The sequence below is a fragment of the Pan paniscus genome, chromosome 1 (genome assembly GCF_029289425.2).
Source record: "Pan paniscus chromosome 1, NHGRI_mPanPan1-v2.0_pri, whole genome shotgun sequence".
Lineage (NCBI taxonomy): Eukaryota > Metazoa > Chordata > Mammalia > Primates > Hominidae > Pan > Pan paniscus.
The window spans coordinates 195456250-195476619 of NC_073249.2; the positions used below are offsets into that span (position 1 = coordinate 195456250).

Consider the following 20370-nt stretch of genomic DNA (forward strand, 5'->3'; position numbering starts at 1 on the left):
CTCTTTCCTGGTGCTAGTAGCACATTCTCTAGTGGAGGCATCCAGATGGCAGGGAGGGTCCAGGAAACAGCTGAACATGCTGAGCAGGCCTCCCTTGTCCCCGCTCCCCATGGCCCCATGGATCATCCGGTGCTGCAGCTCATCTCATTGGCTGGCTTCTGGTTACTCATCTCTCCTCTTCTCCATCTTCCCAGCCTGTGGTTGCCGTGGAAACATAGAACAGTGACCTCACCATAGGATGAGGGCTGGGGAGATGCTGTTCTTGGCAGGCGCTGGTCTTGCTGCCTGCCAGATGTTATATCCACATCTGGATCTGCCAAGGGCAAGACAGAGGAGTACAAAAAGGGACAGGGCTCACATTCTTCCCCAAATGTAGTCAGCATAACAGAGGAAGAGGATGCAGGTAACTCAGAGGGATGAGGAGAGAACTGTACATACTTAGAAGGGAGAAGGGTGTAAACCAGGAGGAAAGGAGATGGGGTGTGGCTTATGGGTTAACCTCGGTGACCCAGGTCTGAGCACCATGGCGAGGTGAGGGAAGGGCAGTGAGGGTAGTTGGTCTGAGGTTTGTCGAGTAGAGCTCCTCAAAGCCCCGTGCTGCTCAATTTGGACAGGCCCAAGAGAGGGAGCAAATGGATTTTCTGGCAGTGACCCCACCCCAACCCATTCTGAAAAACCTCTATAGCCCCTTTTTCACAGTTGAAGCCGTTTCTAATCCTGTCCCAGAAATAATAAAACTGAGGATTAAAGAAGCAAAGCAATCTGCCTCGGGTAACTAACTCAGTAGGTAGTGGCAGAGCTCAGACTAGGTCTTAGGTGTCTGCACTATCCCTGGAGACAATAACAATAGCAGCAGGAGGAGCAGCAGCAGTGAACTTTCGTAAGTCAACCATGCTTAGCATTTAAATGTATTATCTCGGGCCAGGTGTCGTGGCTCGCCAGGTGTCGTGGCTCACACCTGTAGTCTCAGCACTTTGGAAGCCGAGGCAAGCAGAATGCTTGAGGCCAGGAGTCCAAGACCAGCCTGGGCAACACGGCAAAACCCTGTCTCTACCAAAAAAATGCACAAAAAATTAGCTAGGCATGGTGCCATGCACCTGTAGTCCTAACTACTCAGGAGGCTGAAGTGGGAGGATCCCTTGAGTCTGGGAGGTCAAGGCTGCCATGAGCTGAGATCATGCCACTACACTCCAGCCTGAGGGACAGAGTGAGACTCTCTCCAAATAAATAAATAGGCCAGGCGTGGTGGCTCATGCCTGTAATCCCAGCACTTTGGGAGGCCGAGGCAGGCGGATCACTTGAGGTCAGGAGTTCAAGGCCAGCCTGGCCAATGTGGTGAAACCCCGTCTCTACTAAAAATATAAAAATTAGCCAGGCGTGGTGGCCTGCGCCTGTAGTCCCAGCTACTTGGGAGGCTGAGGCAGGAGAATCACTTGAACCTGGGAGGCTGAGGCAGGAGAATCACTTGAACCTGGGAGGCAGAGGTTGCAGTGAGCTGAGATAACAAGATTGCACTCCAGCCTGGGCGACAGAGTGCAAGACTCCATCTCCAAAAAAAAAATCCCTTCATTTTAAAGATGAAACTGAAGCTGGCGTGGTGGCTCATGCCTATAATCCCAGAACTTTAGGAGGTCCAGGTGGGCAGATCACCTGAGGTCAGGAGTTTAAGACCAGCCTGGCCAACATGGTGAAACCCCGTCTCTACTAAAAATACAAAAATTATCCAGGTGTGGTGGCAGTTGCCTGTAATCCCAGCTACTCGGGAGGCTGAGGCAGGAGAATTGCTTGAACCCAGGAGGTGGAGGTTGCAGTGAGCCAAGATCACACCACTGCACTTCAGCCTGGGCAATGAGACTCCTTCTCAAAAAAAAAAAAAAAAAGGGAGACTCAGAATGGCTTAAGTGAATTGCCCAAGGCCACACAGCTAGTACCCAACAAAATTCAGATCAGAACGCAGATCTGCCAGCAGCCATTAGCCCAACCCCAGCTCTCCATCATTGCATTATAAGGGCCACATAAGGAGTCAGTTCTAGTTCCTGGCCACACAGTCCTTGAGAGGAGGCCCTATGTGTGAGGGCTGCGACCTTGAGTCAAAAATCATCTTTTCCCCCTCCTCCTCTCCCGGCACCTGTTCCAACAGTGAGATCACCAACGCTCCATGCCCAGCCCTGAGGCCTGTCCCTATAGCTTTGGCAGAAATGAGCCTCTGAGTCTTCTGGCAACTGGACCGTCCAAATGAATCAAGATCTTAGGGTGGGGAGAGGGCTCTTCCTCCCTGGCCTTGTTCTCAGAACAGTCCAGGGAAGGGAGGCAGGGTTTGCACATGGAGAAACAGAGTCCCAGGAAGGAGGGCCTGCCATACTCTACGCACGTGGCAGGCCTCAGGGCTCCTGTGTTGGCTCCTGCAGGCCCACCCTGGACAGACTGCTGCTGGCTGAAATTCAGTTCGGCACTACTCCTTGGTGTGCAGGGCCTCCTGCCATCCCTCAGAAACTCATTTATACCTCACTCCCTTTGAGAAGTCTACATTGGGCCCTCAGGTCAGGACAGGACAGGACTCCCTTTAGAGTCACCACGCTAGTTTTGTGTCTGGCTGCCCAGAGGTGAATATGTGTCTTGTTCCCTGTTGTCTCTCTCCAAAGCAGGGCCTGGCACAAAGTAGGTGCTTTATTAACTGCTGAATTAATGAGTGAGCTCCTCAGAGCTTCAACTTGTTCACCTTTTTAAAAAGAGAAAATAATACAGTAACACCTACTTCATGGATTTTGCTTTAAAAGTTCAATGAGGCCAGGTGTGGTGGCATGTGCCTATAGTCCCAGCTGCTGGGGAGGCTAAGGTAGGAGCATCCCTTGAGCCCCGGAGTTTGAGGCTGCAGTGAGCTATGATGGCGTCACAGTACTCCAGCCTGGGAGACACAGCGAGAGACTTTGTCTCTAAAAAATAATAATAAAATAAAAAGTTCAATGAAACAATACACCTAAAGCCCTCAGCATGCAATAAATAGCAAGACAAGGCAGGTCTTATTTTTACTGAAAGTGCTTAGTAAACTATACAGTGACAAACCACCGCACAACAGGCTCTCGAAAGGAGGCAGCAAATTACCCAAAAGTGCAGGCGGCTTGCTAGTGTGCACAGGTCAAAGAAAGGGCGGCAGGTGGGGAAGGCAGCCATGGGCCTTGAAGAGCTGACCGAATTGGCAGAATTTCTGAAGGAGGGGAGCTGGGAACGACCTGAGCTAAAGCTCGGAGCTGTGCGAAGAAACCGGAAAAGCCCGGAGCACTTGCAGGGGCGGGTGGGGAGCTAGATGGTGGGGTGGGGTGGGGACGGAGGAGGGCCAGCAGGAGACATTCCGCAGGGAGGGGCAAGCACGTGTGAGGCGGGCGGGGCGCGAAGGGTCAGGCTTTTGCTCAAAACAGGCAGAGGACAAGGTCAGCTCAGCCGCAGACCGAGCCGCTGGTGACTGTCTCCGCCACCAGGCAGTGAGAGTGAAGGGAGAGCGCGAGCTCTGAAGCCCGCTAGACTAAGCTTGCAATCTGAGCTCCATTCACCCCCTCCTATTTCTTGAGACCTTGTCAGTTCCCCTCTGAGCCTCGGACTCCTCACTTGTAAAACGAGGACAGATGCCCGTGCCAGAAGTCAACCAGAGCTTTCCCCGGCGTGGGCACCAGCCCAAGGGCGTTTTACTTTTCTAGTCTCATCTCTGCTCTGACGCTAAGCTCAAAGAGGGACTGGGGGACGGAAGATATCCACCATGGCATGCGCCCTAGCTCTCGGGCTGGTGTCGGCTGCTTCCTTCTCAGATTCCAGAGTGCCTAGAGGCCAGGAAAGGGAGAAGGTCCTGCCAGCCTGGGGTAGGGACTCGGGGGCCAGGCACTGGCGCTGACGCAGGCTAGCAGGGCGCCACTGGCTGGTCCCCACCCACCTCGGTGGGTTGGGGGATGGGCGGACCAGCCCCTCCTGGGTGAGCCCTAGCCTGGGGCTTCCTATTTCGGGAGCCGGGGGCGTGGGCCACGTCTCCTCATGTGATGCGAGGGCTATTTAAAGCGGCAGCCCGGGCAGGGAGCCGCCGTCGGAGCCCTTGCACGCCTGCTCTCTCGTAGCTTCTCTCAGCCTAGCCCAGCATCACTATGGTGGACGCTTTCCTGGGCACCTGGAAGCTAGTGGACAGCAAGAATTTCGATGACTACATGAAGTCACTCGGTGAGCAAGCCGCGGGGCTCAGGATGCTGGCTTGGGGACTGGCTGGTGGCGTGCCTAGCCCCACGCAGCACTCCTGCCGCATCCCTCCTGGTTAAGACTGGGGAATAGGGGAGCGCAGAGATGGCAGCCTGGCCTAGAGCAGGTGGGGCCTGTTCGGAGGGGGCTTTGGTGGTCCAAATCTGGTTAGAGACCACGGTAGGGAGGTGGTGGAAGGAGGCAGCTGTGTGGGAGGCTCTTTCCAGGAAGAGGGATATGTGATTTGGAGGTAGGAGGAGGGTTTGGATAAAGAACACTGATCACAGGAAGGGGAGTCTAGCCAGGGGAGAAAAAGAACAAGGGCATGGGTAGTTTAGAAATTGGAGGAGACTGAACCCAGAAAGGGAATGGGGCAGCCAGGGAGTGTACTATGACGTAAACAAGTAGGAAATACGTAGGAGGAAAAAGATTAGTGGGGAAAAAACTGTGGATCAGTGAATCAGATATGAGAAGGACGTAAGACAAGAACCTGCAGTAAGCAGCAATCCCCATCTCTCCATGTTGGTTAGGGAAGAGAATTCTTGCTGGAGAATGCCCTTTCTCACCAGCCAGTCTGACCTTGTCCTGCAGTCTATGTATCCAGGCCTTCATCACTGTCTGTGAGCCTCGTGGTAGGGTGGGGCAAGAGGCCCATGATCAGCTGGGCCTTTCCTGCAACCCAAGGCTCACCTATCTGTGCGAGGGGTAGGCAGAGAAAGCCATTGGACTTCTGATGTGCAGTAGAGGGTCCCAAGGCAAGGTCAAGACCTAGGAGGGAGGATCACTGGTTTAGGAGGATGTGGAGAACTGCTGTGGTGTTGGGATGGAGAAGAATCAGGATTCAAAGAATCTCACAGGTGAGGAACTTGGAGGTTCAACAGGGAAACTGAAACCAGGAGAGTAGAAATGTATTATAACAATTCCACAGCAGAGCCAATATGAAAACCTAAGGTTTCTAGATCTGTAACCCAGAGCTCTTCCCACTACCCTACAGGCCCTGCGAGTGGGAGGAAAAGTAGAAACTGCTTAGCTAATGATTGACCTCAGCCCTTCTTCTACTGCTTTGGGCTTAGATGGAGAGGTCAAAGCTCTCAACGGCCTCTACCCTATCTTGGGCGCTATGCCCAGTAATTCCAGGCAGGCAGTCATTCTTAGAGGAGCACCCCCCAGCCCCCACGAACACAGCCCAGCAGCTATTGGGAAGTTGGAATGCCCAGATTTAGTTCCTCCTTCCAAAGCTGGGCCAGAGCTGAGTCTTGAACTGAGCTGCAACAACTTTACCATTCTTGTTCCCTTATTCTGCCCCGAGTTGGGTCGGCGGGCTGGTCTCCCTGAAGTCCTGTTATCTTTCAGCAGCTTATGTTAAGGCAGCCAGCATTCTCATCGTAGGAATGGAAAGCCTGGGAAAATACCCTCCTCAGCTCTCAGTAAGTAGTGCTGGCTTCATTTCTAAGTAGAACCCAGATCTTCCTGAGTCTCCTAAATTCTGTCAGCTCAATATTCTTAGTTTCTCTTGATTCAGACCCTCACTCATCCCGCAGTGGTTTCCTTTTCAAACACTCCATACCTCTGGGTAGATCCTAAGTGAACAGAGCTCCCAGTGCCGTGACAAGGTCCTGCTCTGTGCAGGGGAGTGTGATTGGCCTGACTCATCCTGATACCAAGGGGCAATGCCAAGTTCCTCACTGGCCAAGCAAGGGTGGGCTGATAGCATAATGGCAGAGGCAGCCCCTGCCCCTCCTGCTGTAGACCTAGGGCTCTCAAGGGGCAAAGAGGTCCAGTCTAGTACCAGTGACCACAGGCACAACTGCTGGCCTGGATTGAGTATGTGCTGGACAGAATCGCCCAGTGAAAATAGTCAACAGTTTTGGAGCCGAGGTTCAAATCTATGTCAGTAGTTTATTCTCTTTGAATTTAGAGAAGACACTTCGCACTCTTCATTGTAAACTGGGGATAATCTATGCTTCAAGGCTGTTACAAGCATTAAGTAAAACAACCCATGTAGGGCATGTGCAGAGTACCTAGCTTCCAGCAAGCACTATGTAGCCAGGTACATTTGGAGACTTTACACACACCACCTCACTACACTGGGCTGCCTCCTGCCTCACCTTTGCCTTGGAGGACAGTTCAACGTTAAGCTGCTGGGGGGAGAGGGGGCAGTCATGATTAGTTCTTTGTTCTTTACTTGGTTGCAGGACACTTAGGACTTTGCCCAGTACCCAAGGAAGCCATGCTTGGGTCAGGAAGAGAGTCTCCGTAAAGCCTTAGACTGGGAGTCAGGAGACGGGTTTGAGTCTAACTCATTGTTGCTACCGCTTTAGGCTCCTCCTGAATCTGTACAATAGGACAAATACTTCCTTTGTACCTAACTCCTAGATCATAGATAACAGGCTTTGAAAGTGATGGGTTGCCATGTATAAGGGACAAGAGCACTAACACTTCTTAGTTTCAGGGTAAAAACTTCCAAAGTTGGAAAACTCTTATGCCTAAGGCTTTGGAAGGGAAAGTCTATGTTTCTCTTCTTTCCTCAGCCTTATTCCTAAGGCTTTGAGAGCTTTTCAGGTGCCCTGGAAGGCAGCCTTATGCTCCAGCCTTGGGAGGTAGTATAGCTGAGCACTTAAGCAAGCCCTGGACTCAGACAATTCTGGGCTTCAATCTCAGATTTGTGACCCTGGGCTTTACCTCTGTTTTTGCATCTGTAACGTGGAAACAGTCTTCAGAAGAACAGGAAGAACTAAATGAGATAACATGTACAGTTCTTACTACACAAAAAGCTCATAGTACTTAATAGTAGCTTTTTTTTTTGAGATGGAATCTCACTCTGTTGGCCAGGCTGGAGTGCAGTGGCACAATCTCGACTCACTGCAACCTCCACCTCCTAAGTTCAAGCAATTCTCAGCCTCAGCCTCCTGAGTAGCTGGGATTACAGGCACATACCACCACATCTGGCTAATTTTTTGTATTTTTAGTAGAGACGGGTTTCACCATATTGGCCAGGCTGGTCTTAAACTCTTGGCCTCATGTGATCCGCCTGCCTTGGCCTCCCAAAGTGTTGTGATTACAGGCGTGAGCCACCACACTCAGCCCAATAGTAGCTTATTCTAATCCCAGCTCTGCCACTGACTTGCTATGGCACTGCTGTTCCTTAAGTATCTCTCATCTAATGGGATCAGTAATCTGTGTTCACCAAACAGAACTAAGCACAAGACTGAATTTTAAAATTCCCATGCAAAGGCTTTGAAAGATACAGTCCTCCACCTCCCCATACCCAGGCTTGAGAGTTATTCATTGAATTTCTTGTACACTGCTTCTCTACCCCAGCTCGTATACTCATAACCTTCCCCCTATCCTCAGGTGTGGGTTTTGCTACCAGGCAGGTGGCCAGCATGACCAAGCCTACCACAATCATCGAAAAGAATGGGGACATTCTCACCCTAAAAACACACAGCACCTTCAAGAACACAGAGATCAGCTTTAAGTTGGGGGTGGAGTTCGATGAGACAACAGCAGATGACAGGAAGGTCAAGGTAAGTCAGGGAAACAGGGGTGGGGAATGGAGAGTGCTGAGACTCTAAAAGAGAATAGGCTGGTAGTCTTGGCTCCCTGGTATTGCACCCTGAGGGGCAGACTATCATGGGGAATTTAAATGAAACAAGATTCATAAAGCCTGTGTAGTGCTGGAATGCCACTGATGCTAAATACATGTCAGTTCTGTCCTCTTGTTTTCTTCCCTCCCTTCTTGGGATTCATCTATTGTCTGCCTCGGAATGGGCAGCACAGAGCCAGGATGTTCTTCTGACCTCAGTATCTACTCCAGCTCCAGCTGGGTGACCCTGTGCAAGGTATGCAGTAGCTTTAGGTTTCTTTCCCCTTCCATAGATGGTGGAGTTATGTGGCCAGGGCTGTGACCTGAAGTGCTTTAGGAATGATGCCCGGAAGTCAGGGCCCTCCACTGAGTGAGGTCATTGTGACCTCCAGCAGCAAAAAAGGCAGCCAGGAACTAGAAGCACTTACTCAGATGCCGCTTCAACTTCTAACTCCCAGACATGGCCAATGACCCTGACAAACTATTTCCAGTGTTGCCAGCTGACAGGCAGGAAGAGCTATGTTCCGTGATAGGGCATTCACCTTGTCATGAATGTGTATGCAGTGTCTTCCCACCAAGCCTTAGCCCCTCCTCCCAGGGTTCTATCACCCTGCAGTGGCTGTCTTGGCAGCTTGCCTCAGCCTTCCAGGCCAGGCATGGGAGCGAGAGAACTTAGGGGCTTTGACCTCTATAGGGTGTCCCTATAGCAGTGTTCTATCATGACACTATCATTCAGCCCCATCAGCTGTTTCCTCTTCCTCATAGCTGTCCCCAGAAAGAACAGGATCACACAGGTGGCTGGCAGCAGAGCTGGGTATGGTGCCCAAAGATGGCAGTCTACCTTGGATAAAGGTGGCTGCCCCACCACCTGCTCATACCTCCTTGGACTTGCCTACTTTCTCAAGGGGCAAGAACCCCAATTAAACACAATAGCCCTGTGGAATGCCTAGGGCAAAAATATCTACTGTGAGTAGGCAAAAAAACTAGGGGAATGAGAACAAGGAATAAGGTAAGGATAAAAAAAGAGCACACTAAGAGACAGGCCTCATACTCCTTATCACCTAAACAATACACAGAACCTTCTCAGATTCTCCTACTGAACCACCTTGCTCATCAGGATCCCTTAGCCTGGCCTTGTGACCCCCAAACTCCTAGGAAAGAGACCTGGAAGAGCTGCCAAATGAGAACCAGCTGATGTATGTATGCTGGCAGCACCCAGAGCTGAGGAACACTTCAAGGGCATCCAGTCACAGGACTTTGTGGTTGCTGCCCTCTTGTCGGCTAAAGAGGTCACATGATGTGGACCAAGAAAAGGTGTAGGAATACAGGGCAGGAAGTCTAATTATCCAATACTTCCTATCACTAAGGGTCTTTTAGACATTATGTGGACTAACCACAAGGCTGGAGAAAGATTCTCAGTACTCCTCCTCCTCCTCAGTCAGTCTTTCCCAGGGATAGACTAGTAAATCTCACCTGTATCTGAGGGGACCAGGCTATGGGAATCACCTAGAGTACAGATAAGTGTCTGTCTTGAAGGCTTGTGGTACTTCTCAGAGCCAGGCTCTCTGGCTCCACCATACTGCCTGCCTCTCCCTCCTTGCCTAATATCTGAAGGCCTCTTCCCCAGCAAGGCAGTAGTGGAGCAGAGGCTGGAGGTGAACTAGATGTCCTGCAGGGATAGCTGGGAGGCGGACTGCCTGAGCTCTTGTCCTCACACCATCACTAGTTTGGGTCAAAGGCTGTGTCCTCTGTGGCCCAGTGTCCAGACCCCACCCTGCCCCTCAATTCCTAAGATCACAGCTCAGGCCTCTACCCTCTTTCCACAGTCCATTGTGACACTGGATGGAGGGAAACTTGTTCACCTGCAGAAATGGGACGGGCAAGAGACCACACTTGTGCGGGAGCTAATTGATGGAAAACTCATCCTGGTAAGATGGGCAACTTTGGAGCTGTATCTGATTGGTTATTACTACTGCTCTTTCAGCCAAGCCTGTTCTAAAAAGCCAAGTCCTCCCCTGAGAGCCGTAGAAGCTGGGACAAGAGAGTGGTTGTGGGTCAGGGTGGTATCAGGTGGGAATTTTCTGTGTAGTGGCTTTGGACTCACACAGGCCGGAACTCAAATCTTACCTTATAGGCTACATGACTGTGGGCAAATCACCTTCTCCAAGTGCAACTGTAAAACGGGTATTAATAATACCAACCTTGTAGGGCTGCTGGGAAGCCTGTAAGAGACAGTGTATGCACAGCACAAAGCATCACTGATTGAGGAACACAGCAGGTGCTCCATGTCCTTTGTTTGCTCTTCCTGTGTTTCTACCTTGCCTCACCTCAGGAAGAAGTAGAAAACAGGGCCAAATCTGATCCCAGGCCCTCTAGGAGGGGCTCCCATTGCCTATCTCAGCATTGCCTTTCCTCTCCTCCCTAGGACTGCATTGTCACTTGCAGGGACAGGCTCTTGACTGGTGGGGACACTGAATGACAGTACAGTCCTTTCTTCCCCATTCTAGTCCTACCCCATTTTCATGCTTTCTATGTCTGGCCTACTGAAACTACTTGACTACTGCTTGGGTAGGAAGTACCACAGCCAGGCTGGCAGATCTGTTCAAGCTTGGGGACTTCACTTGGAGAATCTAGCCTTGACTGAATTCCCCCCAGACCCAGGGAGAGCAGCCAACTGTGGATTCTGCCTAACCACAGGGCCTCAGGTTTTCACCTAGGCATCTTCACTGCACACCTTCTTGGGTCAGCATAACCTGTTAACTGCATTCTTGTACTCATGTGGGACAGGGGTCCCCTTGAAGTTTGGAATGAGGTGCCTAGCTTTGGTGGGGATGTGATATGCAGGACCAAATTCTCAGTGGCAGCTGAACTATGGTGAGGCCATGGGTCTGGGTCTATGATGCCAGACCGGATAGTGGGAGGTACAGGGCTCTGGCCCTGGCACTACCCTAAGTTAGGGAAGGATTGGAGTTAGTAGCCAAACACAGTCGTTTCCTGAGTCTCTGGATATTTTTCCTATTTGTCAACTATATGCCAGGCACCATCTTAGACACTAAGGATGAAGGAAGCCAAATGGTATAAGGGAAGGAAAAACACTCAGGATCTTGACCAAATTACTTCCTCTCTACAGGCTCGTTTTTTCCAAATCTCTAAAATAAGAATTACAATGCCTGTCTTAAGGATTTGCTGTACATATCAGAAAAAAAAAATTATATATGTATACACACACACACATACATATAGCCGGCACATAGTAGGTACTCAAGTGACAATTATCAGGAGGAAGGGAGGGTAGAATGCTCGCAATGGCCTTCCTGGCTCCACCCCCCATCTCACTCTGTCTTTCCTTCCAGACACTCACCCATGGCACTGCAGTTTGCACTCGCACTTATGAGAAAGAGGCATGACCTGACTGCACTGTTGCTGACTACTACTCTGCCAATCGGCTACCCCTCGACTCAGCACCACATTGCCTCATTTCTTCCTCTGCATTTTGTACAAATCCACGAATTCTTCTGGGGTCAGGTGCCACTGACCGGGATCCAGTTCCAGTTCCCATGGTGTATGTGGGTTTTTTTGTTTTTTTTTTTTAACTGCACTCATAGGGTGCTCTGAGGTCAATAAAGCAGAGCCAAGGCCACCCAGTTGCCTTTTTGCCTTTGGTAACATAACTCTGGGAGTCTTGGTTTATCCTGTGTGTCAGAGAGTGGGCAGAAATAACGGCCCAAAGGTTACTGAGGAAGAAGCACTGGATGGGAGACTGAAATGGACAGTCTCGGAGCCTGTTAATCAGCTGATCACCTTACACATTTAATAATAAAACAGCTGTACCTACACGTTGCCTTTACACTGCCCCCCCCCCCATGGTCAAATGACCTAGTTCAGTCAGTGATGGGGCTTCCCCAGGTTTGGCTATTGAACTGTCACTTCAGGCCCCTCCTACACTGAAAGCTCTTGGGTCTGGCTGTTCTCTGTGAAATGCTGTAGTCTCTCCCTTTCCAGAATTCAGGTTCAGGGCACAGAACCCAGGCTTGTACCATGGTGGTGGGAGAAAATGACCACTGGCCAAGAGGACTGCTGACCTGTGCACCAGGCTAGTACTTATGACTACAAATTCTTACTGCTTCTCTAATCAACTCTGACGGCAGAGGGCATCTGATCATTACAAAAGGGAGGGCTTATAAGTGATCTCCCAAGAAGGCAGTGATCTGCTAGTGCCTTTGGCTCTGTACCTCTGCTGGGCATCTCTCCAAGGTCTAAGGTAACATATTAAATGTTTTTGTCAGCTAATGCAGGCTCAGTGACTTTAAGTCTGTAAGTTACCCAGGAAGAAGGATTATAGGAAAAATAACTCAGTAAGTTTAAAACCAAACACATTTCCATTTAGTGACAGGAATTTAAGCAAGGACCTGAAGTAGAATCAACTGATTCACACAGTAGTAAATACAAAGTAGAACAATGATCTTGGCTTCGCTGTCTGGTTCAGTGGTCTGCTGGAATGCAATACACAAGTTAAGTCACACTGCAGACTGTTTTCTAGCTGTGGCCGCTGGATGCCACTTCTAGCATAGTAGAACTATGTTAGGAGGAATGGGAAAAGTGAGCACCACTTCTCACCATGTTCCCCCCTCCTGCTGCCAGTCTCTCTGCTCCCATGTTGGATGCAGCAGAGATCACCCACCAGTTGGCCCAGGACAGACCAATAGGAAGGGTCCAATCACTCTAACTACAGCCGAACTCACCTCCACAACAGTCTCTGTGGCTCTAGCCTGGACTCCTTTACAGGAATCCAGCTCTGGCAGTGGCAGCTGGAGAGGGTAATAGGACCTCCTGCTAAATGAAGGAAGTTGGGTGAATGAATGGGTGAGCTGCAGGGTTCACTTGCAAAGGGACCAGGAGTGATAAGGAAACAACAACTCATTCAGGCAGCTGCTTTTGACCTCTAACTCCCAAACCTGCCTGTTGCATGAGGGGAAGCCATCTCCCATGGGAGCGAAGTTAATGGGGTGGGAGGCTATATTCTCACTATTGAGTCTTTCCAGGAGTCTCAAGGCACAAGGCTCCTGGTTTCTTACTCTCAACCACCCCCTACACTCTTTATACTCTCACTCCTTGTGCTTCTTCTTGTGCTTCTTCTTCTTTTTCTTCTTCTTTGCTGCCTTGCTGTCTTTTGATGTGTGCCTTGCCCTCTTGCCTGTATCACTCTCAGAGTCTGAGCTGTCAGAGTCAGATGACTTCCTATCTCTATGTTTCTTTTTCTTCTTCTCCTGAAAAGAAAATTTTAAAAATCAACATTGTATGTGTATATTTGCTTTTAACAATCATAGCACATAATTGGCCAGGTGCAGTGGCTCACACCTGTAATCCTAGTACTTTGGGAAGCCGAGGTGGGAGGAATGCTTGAGGCCAGGAGTTCAAGATCAACCTGGCTAACATAGCGAGATCTCATCTCTAAAAAGAGAAAAAAAGAAAAATTATAGCACACAATCAATAGGGGACCACTTAATTTTCTTTTAGACAGTCTCGCTCTGTTGCCCAGGCTAGAGTGCAGTGCAGTGGCACGATCACAGCTCACTGCAACCTCAACCTCTTGGGCTCAAGCAATCCTCCCACCTCAGCCTCCCAAGTAGCTGGGACCACAGGTATGCACCACCACACCCTGCTAATTTTTATGGAGTTGGGTTTCTCCATGTTGCCCAGGCTGGCCTCAAACTCCTAAGCTCAAGCAATCTGCCCACCTTGGCCTCCCGAAGTGCTGTGATTACAGGTGTGAGACACCATGTCCAGCCAACACTTAATAAAGTATAAGACGTTGTGGCCAGGCACGGTGGCTCACGCCTGTAATCCCAGCACTTTGGGAGGCCAAGGCAGGTGGATCACGAGGTCAGGAGATCGAGACCATCCTGGCTAACATGGTGAAACCCCGTCTCTACTAAAAATACAAAATATTAGCCAGGCGTGGTGGCAGGCGCTTGTAGTCCCAGCTACTCGGGAGGCTGAGACAGGAGAACGGTGTGAACCCAGGAGGCAGAGCTTGCAGTGAGCTAAGATTGTGCCACTGCACTCCAGCCTTGGCGACAGAGCGAGACTCCGTCTCAAAAAAAAAAAAAAGTATAAGACATTGAAAACAATAAAGTAAATCTTTAAGTACCAACAAGAAAAAAACAGCTAAAACATGTTAAGTAAAAGAACCAAGACATAATATGTATTGTAGGTTCCAGTGTGTATAACATATACATGTGTATTTATATATACATGCACATGATATAAAGTGTGTATGTTACACATACTTGTGTATATTTAGTATACACAGAGAACACTGAAAAGGATACATCAAACTGGTAATAAGTGTTACACATTGGGAATGAACTGAATGGGGGAAAGGATATGGGTCTTTCACTTTTTCCTTCAAATACTTCTGTCCAATTTGATTTTTTTTAAACAAGTATCTTATTACTTTCATTTTTTAAAGTGCAGGATATTAAAGCTGAAAGGGGCCCCTAAAGACTAGCCAGTCTATCTAGAAACAGTGACTCACATATCCAAGGTCAAAGAATAGGAGTAAAAGATTTAGAACTCCTGACTGCTATTCTGGTTTCTATTAGATCCTGGTGCCAGGGGAAATAACTGCCATCAAATAATAAGCCTGTCCTTGCTACCCTTGAATATTCATCATCTCTAACTTTACAGCCACCTCACAAGATTATACTCATAAAGAAAAGAGCTGAGAAAGAACATTCCCAAAACTATACTCACCACACCATGCTACCAAAGTAACAGTACAAACCCATACAAAAGACGAGAGGCAGATTCCCAGGTGTCTAATGGGGCAGTACGAGCAGATTTTAAGCACGGCATAAATCTCTTCTTTGAATTTCAAATACCTATATTGCCTCTGTAAGGTTTCTAAGAAGAGGGAGAAAGTATGGGAGGAGAAAGAGAGCAGAAAAGGATGCCAGCTTCCAACCAGCACCCTCAGAACTATAAATCTAACTGAATGATACACCAGGTCTTAGAAGCTGGCTGTGAAAAATGGTGGAAAGAACACTGAAGCAGGTGTTAGATAGACCTGGACCTGAGTTCTGGCTCTGCCATTTACTATTCTGCATCCGTGGGCAAGTCATCTGAACTCACTGAGGCCTGTTCCCTTCAAATGTAAACTGGAGATAAGAATAACATCTACTGGCTGGGCGCGGTGGCTCATGCCTGTAATCCCAGCACTCTGGGAGGCCAAGGCAGGTGGATCATGAGGTCAGGAGATCGAGACCATCCTGGCCAACATGGTGAAACCCTGTCTCTACTAAAAATACAAAAATTGGCCGGGTGTGGTCACGCGGGCCTGTAGTCCCAGCTACTCAGGAAGCTGAGGTGGGAGGATCACTTGAGCCCAAGAGCTGGAAGTTGCAGTGAGCCATAATCCTGCCACTGCACTCCAGGCTGGGCAACTGAGCAAGACCTTGTCTCAAAATAAATAAATAAATAAATAATCTCCCCCTCCCCCCCCAAAAAAACACCTATGGTGACAAGTTAATGAGATAGTATCTAAGGCTTGGACAAGTTGAAAGCCACTTGTCCCAGATCGCATAGGCGCAGTTGGGATCTTCATGTAGATCATATGAATGGAAATCTCCGGAGTTTTCCTATGTAGCACATGGCCCCTCTTTCTGTATAGTAACAGGAGGCCTCATGGTATGGTCATTAGAACAACAAATTTTGGGATAGAATTAAGTTCAAATTCTAGCTCTGCAACTTAACTCACTATGTGACTTAGAACAAGGGATTTAACTTTTTTGAACCTCAGTTTTCTTTTCAGTAAACTGGAAATAATAAGTACCTATTTCAAAGGATGCTATGAGGTTTAAACAAGATAAGCACTAACTATAGTGCCTGACACATTATAGGCACTTAGTGGGAGCTATATGTATTTTTCTCTCATTAACTCCCAGGATGTTCTGACAGCCTGGCCAAGCATCTACAGGAGACAAGTCAAAGTTTTAAGAGAAGATAAAATAACAATTCTTCCTTGGCATCTCCAATGGAGTAGAGAGAAGGCAACAATGCTTCTTAGACCCACATTACCAAGCTATAACAACCATGGCTGGGAGGAGCTGAGAGTTGGCAAATCAATAGTTTAGCTATGTTGCTGAACCTTCCTGGATGGCAAGACCATGGAAGTCCATCACAAGATATTATGGGGTCAGGAGCCTCACTGGGTTCTGCCCCTCACATAGGTGAATATCCTGGGAAAGTAAAAATGAAAATACAGAGTCTGGCACCAGTTCCCTGCAAGCCTGGTCCAGCCTGGATAAAGAAGTGAGGAGAGTAATAATACTGCCTTACACCTAAACAGTGCTTTAGTTTATCAAGCTTTTTGCATCCTTATCTTACAATAATAGTCTGTAGAGTCAAAATTCATGAGTTATTATTCCCATTTTACAGATGGAAAAACTGCAACTCAGAAATGTAAAGTGAGTCGACCAAGGCTAAAGCGGCAAAACCACTATACTTTATAACACAGAGTTTGGCACTGTTTCCACTTTGTTCTCTCTCAAAGATGAAGGCTCAGGAGGAGGGAAGATAAAAACAAATCACTAGAGTCCTGGCATGCTGGAACATGGACTCTAGCTAGCAAGAAGGGCTCAAGGAGGTGGCCTTCTCCTAGACCTCAACTTTGATGCAAAAGCTGTTTTGCAGCCTGAACAAAGACAATCCAATCCTCCAGCAAATGGCGTCATTTTCCCTATGTGTCTAGCCTTGAGCTACAGAACAAAAGAACAATCACATCCGAAGTTGCAGTTCGCCCGGTTGCGGTGGCTCACGCCTGTGATCCCAGCACTTTGGGAGGCCAAGGTGAGTGGATCACCTGAGGTCGGGAGGTCGAGACTAGCCTGACCAACATGAAGAAACCCCATCTCTACTAAAAATACAAAATTAGCTGGGCGTGGTGGCACATGCCTGTAATCCCAGCTACTCGGGAGGCTGAGGCAGGAGAATCGCTTGAGCGTGGGAGGCGGAGGTTTTGGTGAGCCAAGATCGTGCCACTGCACTCCAGCCTGGGCAACAAGAGCGAAACTCTGTCTCAAAAAAAACAAAACAAAACATGCACACACAAAAACAAAATTAGCCGGGCGTGGTGGCGCATGCCTGTAATCCCAGCTACTCGGGAGGCTGAGGCAGGAGAATTGCTTGAACCTGGAGGCAGAGGTTGGGGTGAGCCAAGATTGTGCCATTGCACTCCAGCCTGGGCAACAAGATGGAAACTCCGTCTCAAAAAAAAAAAAAAAAAAAAGGTTGTAGTTCAAAAGCAAAGTTGGGAGTTGGGGTGGGGGAAGACTGAGAGCCAGAAGATGAACCAAGCTTCTGCTCTCGCAACTTCATTCAAGTGAGAAGGGAAACAGAAGATAATGGGTTAAAAAAAAATGACATGGATTCAAGTATCAGATGGAAATAGAAAATTAAAAATAAAAAAGTTTTTAAACGGCATAGGAGTGTGAGCCCATGGCGCAGGTCAAGGGGGCACTGGAAAGAAGCCACTGCTCAAACATCTCAAAGACTGCTCTCTAGGAAAAGCACATATCCCTTGCTAGAGCAACTAGTCTACCCATTTTCACTATAGTTCTGAAACAGGATAGCAGCAGCCCAGTGTGACAGAAAAACAAAAATAAAAGCAAAAACTGAAAAAAGAGAATACAGCAGTGAACATTTATCGAGTACTTAATTTTCTATTTTATTTATTTACTTATTTTTAGGATGGAGTCTTGCTTTGTCACTCAGGCTGGAGTGCAGTGGTGTGATCTTGGCTCACTGGAGCATCTGGCTCCTGGGTTCAGGCAATTCTCCTTGAATCGCTTGTAGTCCCAAGTAGCTGGGACTACAGGCGCATGCCACCACATCCGGCTAAGTTTTGTATTTTTTTTTAACTAGAGTCGGGGTTTCACCATATGAGCCAGGCTGGTCTCAAACTCCTGACCTCAAGTGATCCACCTGCCTCATCCTCCCAAAGTGCTGGGATTACAGGCATGAGCCACCACACCCAGCCAGTACTTAACTTTCTGAAGGCAGGTGGATCTCTTGAGCCTAGGAGTTCAAGACCAGCCTGGAAAACATAGTGAGACCCTGTCTCTACAAAAACAAACAAACAAAATTACCAGTAACCTCCACGTGGCCAAATCTAGTGGTCAATTATTGGGTCTTATTTACTTGGTCAGTCAAGATGGATACAGACCATCTTACCTAGAACACATTCCTCATGTTATTTCTACCACATTCTCTTACTTTTCTACAAACTTCCTTGGCTGTTGCTTTCCTGTCTTCTTTGTTAGTTCATCCTCATCTCCATAACCTCTAAGTGTTGAGCACTCTGGGGCTCAGTCTCTTCCCTATATTTACTCTGCAGGTGATCTCATGAACATAAATACCATCTATATGTAGATGACTCCCAAATTTATATATCTTACCTGGGCCTCTCCCTTGAACTCCAAACTATATATCCACTGTCTACTCTATGGTCTACTTGAATATCTGATAGGCAACTCCATTTCTATGCCCCGCCCCCTCCCAAACCTAGACTCTCCCAGCTATCTTTCCATCTGTGTAGACAGCAACTCAAACTAAACTCCTGACTGCTCCCTACTCCCACACTTACTTCTCCTGCATTCCTTCTCTTAACTCAAATCTTCCAGTTACACAGTCCAAAAATTTTGATGCCATCCTCACCTGCTCTTATATCTTCAAAATATATACACGCTTCAACTCCTTTCTCATCATTTTTGCCACTGTCATTCTAGTCCAAGCCACCATCATCTGGATTATCTATCAACTCACTGCTTCTACTCTTGCTTTCTGACCATCTAAGTTTCTACATAGCAGCCAGAATGATTCTCTTAAAAGGAAGTCAGATCATGTCATTCCTCTGCTCAAAACCTCTAATAACATCCATCTCACTCAAGTGAAAGAGGAAATCCTCCCAATCACCTATAAGGCCCCAGTGATCTGGGTTCCTTCTGATCTAACTTCCTCTCCTACCACTCTCTATTCATTCATTTCACTGTAGCCACACTGGCGTCCTTAATGTTCTTTAATCATGCCACACTCTTTCTCAACATCAGCTGTTACATTTGCTGAAATGCTCTCTCTCCACTTACCTGAATAGCTTGTGTCCTCACTTCCTTCTGATATCCACTCAAACAACACTTTATGAGAAAGGCCTGGCCTAGGCCAGGCGTGGTGGCTCACGCCTGTAATCCCAGCATTTTGGGAGGCCGAGGTGGGTGGATCACCCGAAGTCGGGAGTTCAAGACCAGCCTGAACAACATGGAGAAACCCGTCTCTACTAAAAATAGAAAATCAGCTGGGCATGGTGGTGCATGCCTGTAATCCCAGCTACTCGGGAGGCTGAGGCAGAAGAATTGCTTGAACCCAGGAGGCAGAGGTTGCAGTGAGCTGAGATCGCACCATTGCACTCCAGCCTGGGCAACAAGAGTGAAACTCCGTCTCAAAAAAAAAAAAAAAAAAAAGCCTGGCCTTACCATCCTATCTAAAATGAAAGTCACCTGCTCCCCACATCCTCATTCTAGGACTCCCTATATCCCTTAATCAAATTAATTTTTCTCTATAGCACTTATCACTACTTGATACATTATTTTTACTATTTTGTATTTGTTTACCAGTTTATTATCTGTGTCAATCAACCCCATCCATTAGAATCTAAGTGCCATGAAGATAGGGATTTTACCTGTTTTGTTCACTACTTTACCTGCAATGGCCAGAACAGAGCTTAGCACATAGTAGAAGCTCTATTAATGAATGAAGCTGGAGTATAGTGTGTGGGAAGAGACTGGTGGGAAATGATGCTAGGAAGCTGGGCAGATTGTGAAGAGTCTTAAAGGAACTTAGACTTTATGTCATAGAAGAAAGCGAACCACTGAAGGCTTCTGAGTAGGCAACACTGGGCAACGCTCTCTGCTGTATCTGAATAGGCAGAGAATGTGTCCCTGAGTGGGCTCAGGACTGGCAACCTTTCTCTATATAGGCACCAGAAGAAGTTCTCTGAACAGTAGGACAGAGCCAACACTGCAGCCAAAGAATGACATTCCTATTTCTTGTTCTTCTATATATGGTACAGCAGAAAATCATACGGTAAAATCAAAAGAAAATTATAATCTGAATCAAGTATATCTAAAGTTTACTATAATCAGTGGGCAGCTTGGTCCCCAAGGCACTTACTTCTTCATAACATAACACTGATTCAGAAAGACCTACGATGGCATATGATTAATGAAAGAGGCCAGTAAAGCACAGACCACAAGTTCATCAGAAGATTATCCAGGGATTCACTACAAAACCTCCATTCCTATTTTACCAACCACTTCATAGCCCATTTTCAATTGCAACACACAGTTTCCTTTTATCCTAATTATGCCCAACAAAAATTACTTATAACATTCAGTCACTGGGACAAAAATTGTTCATGGTGCCAGATGCACACAACTAAATCAATGCATCCTGGACTTGTGGGAAAAGGCATTCAATACATGTATGTTTTAATGAAAAGAGGTGGGAAGGCTCAA

General features: G+C 47.9%; 2 protein-coding genes across 9 annotated transcripts in view; one reads left to right on the forward strand and one right to left on the reverse strand.

Annotated features, from left to right (window-relative positions):
* The first annotated feature begins 308 nt into the window (after nt 1-308).
* Nucleotides 309-17284, forward strand: FABP3 (fatty acid binding protein 3). 3 transcript variants are annotated; one of them, XM_014344239.5, is made up of 4 exons: nt 309-4200; nt 7570-7742; nt 9628-9729; nt 16241-17284. In XM_014344239.5, exons 1-4 carry the CDS (start codon nt 4128-4130, stop codon nt 16271-16273), a joined length of 381 nt encoding a protein of 126 aa, XP_014199725.1. In that variant the 5' UTR covers nt 309-4127; the 3' UTR covers nt 16274-17284. The 3 variants fall into 3 exon arrangements, with proteins under 3 accessions (XP_014199725.1, XP_003828171.1, XP_063449425.1); XM_003828123.5 differs by lacking the exon at nt 16241-17284 and adding an exon at nt 11155-11441; XM_063593355.1 differs by lacking the exon at nt 16241-17284 and having other exon boundaries at nt 9628-11148.
* Nucleotides 12162-20370, reverse strand: part of ZCCHC17 (zinc finger CCHC-type containing 17) — a 68255-nt gene continuing 60046 nt past the window's right edge. For all 6 annotated transcript variants that reach the window (XM_003828119.6, XM_008953463.5, XM_055103386.2 and 3 more), the window contains one exon: nt 12162-13068. In XM_003828119.6, coding sequence (XP_003828167.2) covers nt 12907-13068 — 162 coding nt within the window. In that variant the 3' untranslated portion in view covers nt 12162-12906. The remainder of the gene's footprint in view (nt 13069-20370) is intronic.

What these genes read in the sequence shown, in the direction of transcription:
- FABP3 (XM_063593355.1), top strand. Translation starts at nt 4,128, where the DNA reads ATGGTGGACGCTTTCCTGGGCACCTGGAAGCTAGTGGACAGCAAGAAT. An exon ending in TGACTACATGAAGTCACTCG is followed by an intron (nt 4,201 to 7,569) that starts GTGAGCAAGCCG and finishes CCCTATCCTCAG; the next exon opens with GTGTGGGTTTTGCTACCAGG. An exon ending in CAGATGACAGGAAGGTCAAG is followed by an intron (nt 7,743 to 9,627) that starts GTAAGTCAGGGA and finishes CTCTTTCCACAG; the next exon opens with TCCATTGTGACACTGGATGG.